The sequence below is a fragment of the Aedes albopictus genome, chromosome 3, assembly GCF_035046485.1.
Source record: "Aedes albopictus strain Foshan chromosome 3, AalbF5, whole genome shotgun sequence".
Classification (NCBI taxonomy): domain Eukaryota; kingdom Metazoa; phylum Arthropoda; class Insecta; order Diptera; family Culicidae; genus Aedes; species Aedes albopictus.
In genome coordinates, this window is record NC_085138.1 from 269400891 (window position 1) to 269408225 (window position 7335).

General features: G+C 36.0%; 1 protein-coding gene across 1 annotated transcript; it reads right to left on the reverse strand.

Annotated features, from left to right (window-relative positions):
* Window positions 1–296: 296 nt before the first annotated feature.
* Window positions 297–4637, reverse strand: LOC109403431 (uncharacterized). The gene is made up of 2 exons (XM_062860755.1): window positions 3808–4637; window positions 297–589 (listed from the first exon to the last, which is right to left on the reverse strand). Exons 1-2 carry the CDS (start codon window positions 4524–4526, stop codon window positions 322–324), a joined length of 987 nt encoding a protein of 328 aa, XP_062716739.1. The 5' UTR covers window positions 4527–4637; the 3' UTR covers window positions 297–321.
* Window positions 4638–7335: the final 2698 nt, after the last annotated feature.

Sequence of the window (7335 nt, forward strand, 5' to 3'; positions counted from 1 at the left end):
ACATGTTTTATTGCAATAGGTCGTTGATGTCTACATAAATGATTTTTTTCTAAAGATTTTTCCTTTCTAGGGGAAGCTTTTATCAGAAATGGTGCATTACGGAGAATACCATTCTTCGGCATCTCATATTGGAAAATGTAGTTCCCGATCAGTAGTAGAATGTCAAATAGGAAAAATACAACTTCATTCTATAAGGATATTTATTCGTTCAATATGAAGAATTTATTATATTACAGTTATATGATAATTAAAAGTTTGTATTATTATGTAATTTATGTGCAGATTTATTGCCAGGGTTCATGCAAATCATTGTTTATTAGTCTATTCTTCAACTAGATCGTGTTTTTGAAGATGTTCCTCGACCCATCGTGGATCGAACTGACAAGTTTCAGTATTTCCGTATCCACACACTCTAAACTGAGGATAAAAGATGTGCCCTGGGGGACACTGATTTACCGTGGGTTGACCAAGAACACAGACGATAAATTTAGTGCAATCCCTGGGATGTGGCATGGCATCGATAACAACTCCTCGGCAAATGCCTGGCGGAAGATCTCCCGGATGAGGTGGTCTCGTGGGCGCTACAGTGCACACTGGGCCACGAGCGGGATCTAGCAAGTAAAAACCTCTAGCGTTTTGGGAGTGCATTTTTTTGAGTTGGTGTCTTCGGAGACTTGTATTTATTTTACCTGTACTTTTATGTGGTGAAGAAAATTAGTTGGTAATTTTGCCGCATAGGTGGCGCTGCGATACTAACTTGTTTGCTTTACGTCCTAGAGGTTTCCCGTCTTCTGCAAAGTTGTAGAGCGTGCAAAAATAAGTAAAGTCGCCGAAGACATCAAAGTTGTTTGACTTCAAACAACAAAGTTATACCAAAAATTACTATTTAAATTACGTGCATTTACGTGAAAATCACGTTTTTATGACTATTTTGAATGTTATTAGCAAATTCATCAGTTTGAGCACTTCACACGTGTTAATCAAAGTAGCCTGCATCTGATGATACCAGCTTTGCAATTTTTCGGGACATTTAAAATGTTTTTTTTTGGCAAAATAGTAAAAATTACTATGATTTTCACTAGCAGCTTTTTTTTTCAAAAAGTTGCAAATTTTGGCAAAATTTGATGCTTGCTTTAAAATATACCACTCAAGATTTATTAAATCTGAAAGTTTGCCGAAGGTATAATTTGGTGTTTTTGAGATATCTTGTTTTAAATGTTGATGTTTTTATACCTAAATTATTTTCAAAGAGAAGCAATTCTTTATTCCGGAGTTGTCCTACCATTAGATCCGCACGAATCACTTTTATATTAAAAGTTTTATGTTTACCCAACGCCTCAACTACTTGGAATTGACGTTTTATGTTCAATTGCGCATCAATGTATTTAATCTGCAGTGCACATAGTGAAAGGAAAAAAATATAATTTTCAGTTAACTCAACGTACATACCGTAATCCGGGGTCAAATTGATCACTTTAAAACAACTTTTGCGCATAACATCAGTGGTAATTCAAATATTACCAAAAGAATTTCTGTAAAACCAGTACCCAGTGGATCTCCATGGAACCATGTGTTAGAATTTTGTTCAACAAATTTAAACTTTGAGTTAAATAACTCCAAAAATAAAAAAAAATAGAAATGCCACTTTGGGTCGAAATTGATCAGTATACAATTAAGCATCAGTTGAAATGGAAAATTTCCTTCTCCGCTTAATTTTGCTCTTCTAAAACCGAATATAGCATCTAAAATCTTATAACTAGTGAATGTAATACAGGTATTCTTCGATATAACGTACCCTCGATATAGCGTACCCTCGATATAGCGAATTCGATATAACGTACATTTTGCTTCGATATAACGTACAACATTGAAAATTTTTATTTTTTCCAGGAATAACCCTCAGATAAACTACAAAATCACTCAAATCATTGTTTTATTGCAGCATTAGCCTTTTCACCCAGAATTAGCGTAATCTGGGGAAAATTTTAGTGTACGTTATATCGAAGCATGAGTTTTTCGAGAAAACTTATGATTTTCATTGATGGTTTTGTGAATTTCACCGAAATAATTATTTAGGATTAATTTCACGTCGAATACATCAACACTAGCATAAAAAATATAAAATTTTTCTCTGCTTCGATATAACGTACACTTCGATATAACGTACAAAGAAAATAATTATTTGTACGTTATATCGAAGAGTACCTGTACTTAAAATACAAAATTAAATTTAAAATTTTTATCTTAAACGCCGAAAGGTAGGCAATTTAATTTGAAATAAGTGATTTCTATTACAACAAATGACTATTTCATCATAAAATTAACTTTTTTAAACTATTTCATGTTCAGAATAGCTACATTACTACCCCACCAAGGCTCCATAAAAATGTTAAAACAGATAATTTACGGGAAGTCCTATTAGCAATCGATTGTTTAGGTGCAATAATTTCAGCCTAATGAGAAATATATTGCAAATTCCTAAAAAAATAAGGTAAAACTAACTTTTTTCTAAAAAAATAAAAGTCTGTACTCATCTCTAGACACCCACGAACCAGATGACGTAAAAAGTTCAGGATCATTACAACGCTTAAGAGTTCCTTGTATGGAATTACAATGTAGTACCCGAATGATCAATTTCACCCCGCTGATCAATTTGACCCCGGTTTACGGTACTACAAATGTTTAGATGGATATTGATGAAATTATGAAAATAAAACTTAGCTCATCAATGCCGTGTCATTAATTGACACAGTTACTTAGTTAGTAAAGCACTTTCCTATTGTATAAGAGTCATGAATTCATATCTCATCTTGGGCTGAGGATTTTTTTTATAATTCAACCAATAATTTATTCGTTTTTACGTACGTATGTACGCTGAGTTAACTGAAAATCATAATTGACCACACGGATTGACATAACGAAACTTTGCACTTGCGTGAGTCGCTCACACAGGGCCTAAAACGATTATAATTTCTTTCTTTCAATAGACCAATAAATATATGAGCACTGATGATTCAATAAATTGATGCACAAAACAATTGAACACAAAACGTTAATTTTAAGTAATCAGAGCGTTGGGTTAACATAAAACTCTTAATTGAAAAGTGATCCGTGAATATCTACTGGCGGGACAACTCTGGAATAAGGAATTGCTTCTCTTTGAAAATAATTTAGGTATAAAAACATCAATATTTAAAAACAAGATATCTCAAAAACACCAAATTATACCTCCGGTAAACTTTCAGATTTAATAGATCTTAAGTGGTATATTTTGAAGCAAGCATCAACTTTTGCCGAAATTTGCAACTTTTTGAAAAAAACTGTTTGTAAAAATCATAGTAATTTTTACTATTTTGCCCAAAAAACCATTTTAAATGTCCCCAAAAATTGCAAAGCTGGTATCATCAGATGCAGGCTACTTTGATTAACACGTGTAAAGTGCTCAAATTGATGAATTTGCAAATAACATTCAAAATAGTCATGAAAACGTGATTTTCACGTAAATTTTACTATCTTTGGTATAACTTTGTTGTTTGAAGTCACACAACTTTGGTGTCTTCGGCGACTTTACTTATTTTTGCACGCTCTACAACTTTGCAGAAGACGGGAAACCTCTAGGACGTAGAACAAAAAAGTTAGTATCGCAGCGCCACCTATGCGGCAAAATTACCAACTAATTTTCTTCACCACATAAAAGTACAGGTAAAATAAATACAAGTCTCCGAAGACACCAACTCAAAAAAATGCACTCCCAAAACGCTAGAGGTTTTTACTTGCTAGATCCCGCTCGTGGCCCAGTGTGCAGTGGTAACATCCGGTCCAGGAGTAGTTCCACTACCCGGAGTCCAGCACACGACGTTTTCCGGAAAATCACAAACTTCTCGTTGATAGTCGAATACTGTCCCTTCAGGGACGCAGGTAATTTCTTCGTCGTGTTCCTCGTTCTTACACACGAAGAAGTTTGAACATTCAACAGACGGCACCAAAGCTCCATCCGGTTTTCCTATGCACAAGTTTGGACTGGATGAACCCCAACATACGACGTTTGAAGGATGATCACAAACACCACGTTGATAGTCGAACAAGGTTCCAGCGGGAACACAAGTGATTTCTTCACTTTTCAATCCATTTCGGCAGATGATGAAATTTGAGCACGTCTCCGACGGGATGATTCTTCCGTCCTCTTCAACGGAGCACCGATCATGTTCATAGCATTCGACATATTCCGGGTGATCACAAACTTGGCGTACATGATCAAACAGGGTTCCTTCAGGTCTGCATTCGAGTTCTACTTCCAAACCATTTTGACACGTTACAAAGTATGCACAGTCGTTTATAGATGGAAACAAAGTATCATTTGGCTGTCCTTTGCACCGATTACGAGTTGGGATAGGCGAAGGCGTCGTCGAGTTGCCTGGCCTTTGCGTTGTCGGACGATGGAACTCGTCATTCACAGGAGCGAGCGAATCCGCTTGGATGCCTCCACTCAGAAGGAGCAATGCCCCAATTACAATCAAGCGGCTCATGGATGATTTTTTTTAATCTGAACTTCCAACTAAGCGGGAAAAACGTGAGTTATCGTTTTTATACAATGCCGAAATTTATAATCTACGAAGAACCACTGGAAATCTTTCCGGTGAAAGATATAGCTGCCGAATGATAGGGTTATCGCCGAACCTATTTAACAAAGTGCTTACGGGCACATTTCTCTAGCGACTCTGTTTACAACTGATCAGCTTACAGGCCTTGAGGTCGGTCAATTATCAGCCAATGATTATGATAAGATTGAGCCTGCATAATTTATGTCCCTCTTAGGCGCTATTTGCTTATCGAGATCCACTCGTGGCTCATTATGTACCTACTGTAAGTTTTACCAAAACATGTCCCTCAACGATTTGTATTACACATCAGAAAGCTATGTTCTGTCTCGTACGTCATTCGTCTAGAGATAGCAACTATACGATTTCCAGAAACTTCACGTGTGTGAATCTGAAACGAAGCCAACGCAACACAAGATAAGGAAATCGCAACTTCGGGGACGCTACGACGCCAACATGTGATTCGTATTTTGAATAGCTCGTGCCACTAATTTGTGGTGATAACGAACGCAAAACAATATCAACACAGATATTGAATTTGGCTAGTGTAAACTTTGAAAACTGTGATACCAAAGTTTAAACGACATTGAATTCATTAAAGGAACACAAAACAAGAATCTAATTGGTAGACGCCATTTTTTTTCTGATCGAAACAGAATCTTGTTTTCTTGACTATGAACAAAATTTGAGAAAGTAAGTAGGGTAGGAAATCAAACTTTGAACTAGTCAAATTGTAATCTTAATTTGAACCATTTCGAAATTCATTAAAACGACGTATTTTTTAGGCAAATATTGTCCCGAAAAAGATGGTAAACAGCTTTCCGTAATATAACCTGATAACATGGACTTTAAAAGCATTGAAAAATGCGTTTTTGTCATGGAAAACAGGCAATTGAAAAATCACTGAGATTCCACCCATTTCCCCTCAGAGAAAGCACATTTTCGGTGCACTCGTACAGCTCATGCATTGTATCACACGCAATAAGTGAACACGTCAAATGAAAGCTTATTTATCGTAGAATCGACCACCCGAATAATATTCCGCATTATTTGTCATAAAATTATCAAATTTAAGTAATTCTTACTTGGAGAATCTTATCTTGAATTGAACCATTTGAAATCTAGATTTGAACTAGTGAATGGGGGCGAGCTTCCAGTGTTGACCTGCAGACTGCGCTAGTGGTTGCTTTGTTTACTCTTGAGCGATGGAAAATTCCAAATTTAGTTTTCGAATTCCTGAAGGATTCCGAAAATTCTGAGTTGAAATTCCACTGCCTAATGAAAAAGAGTTATGAGAATTAGCAGATCCATGTGATTTTTAGTTGTTTGGCATGGAATTGGCTGTTGCTGGAATTGCTCGAGCTGCTGCCGCCACTAGTTCAAATCTAGATTAAAATTGGTTCAAATTATGATTACGATAGTTCAAATTAAGATTAAAATCACTATTGACAAATAATTGAATTTCTCAATGAAATTTGGTGCAAATGTTAACTTTATGCCACTTTACGGAAAGCTAATACCCGTGGCTTTCATATACGTGAGACCTTACCGTAGTAAATTATAAATTCATAAATTTGGTTCAATTCATGATTACCTACCCTAGGTTGTTACCTAAAGTAATTTCAATAATAATAATAATAATAATAGGGGTATGTACTCACTACACAGATTAAATTGCTGCGTAAGCCATGATTTTCTGCTTATTTGAAATGTTTCATGATTTTGCGTAGAAATATAATTGCCTTGGTGATCACGATGTTTAATCAGTTTAATCAGTTTACGCTGTTTAGTGATTCCCCCTAATAATAAATATACACTGAAGTTTTTTTACGACGGTTATGGTACCGTGTAAAAAAAACCGCGTTATTTCGAAAAACGTCGTAAAAAAACCGCGTTATTTCAAAATCCGTCGTAAATAAAAACGCGTTATTTTAAAAAACGTCGTAAAAAAAGTCAAAAAAGTCAAGTTACGTTGGATGTCATCCTGACTATTTTGCGCGTGTTTTTGAAATAACTCGGTTTTTTTACGACAGGTTTTGAAATAACGCGGTTTTTTACGACGTTTTTTAAATAACGCGGTTTTTTTACGCGTAAAAAAACGCGTAAAAAAAACTTCAGTGTATTCCAATTTCTTATGGAAATCTATTTGAAAAACAGCTATCCAAGGCGTCTCCAGTTAGCCTAATGGTTAAGGCTATGGATCGCCAATCCGGAGACGGCGGGTTCGGTTCCCGTTCCGATCAAGAAAATTTTCCCGACTCCCTGGGCATAGTGTATCATTGTACTTGCCTCACAATATACAAATTCATGCAATGGCAGGCAAAGAAAGCGCTTCAATTAATAACTGTGGAAGTGCTCAAAGAATACTAAGTTGTAGCGAGGCAGGCCAAGTCCCAGTGGGGACGTCGAGCCATAAATAAGAAGAAGAAGTGCGGGTGAAATAACGGAAGGATTCCCTAAAAAAAATCCCAGAGGTAATCCGGAAGAAATCACGGAATCTCTGAATGAATCAAGAAGAGCATTCCTAAAAGATTATTTTTGGGATTTCCTCAATAGGACTCAATACATTGAATACATCCGGGATTCTGTTAGGCATTTTTCCTTGTATTTCAGGATACCTCCATGGATTGCAGGAATCCTGAGTGGAATTTTTGAAAGAATTCTGCAAGGAATCCAAAGAAAAATCCCAGGAAGAATCAATGAAATAGTTCCTTGAGGAACTTCCCTGAATGAATTT

Coding starts and splice junctions, on each gene's coding strand:
- LOC109403431 (XM_062860755.1), bottom strand. CDS start 4,526: ATGAGCCGCTTGATTGTAATTGGGGCATTGCTCCTTCTGAGTGGAGGC. Junction 590..3,807: donor ACTCCTGGACCGGATGTTAC/CACTGCACACTG, acceptor TGGCCCAGTGTG/CACTGTAGCGCCCACGAGAC.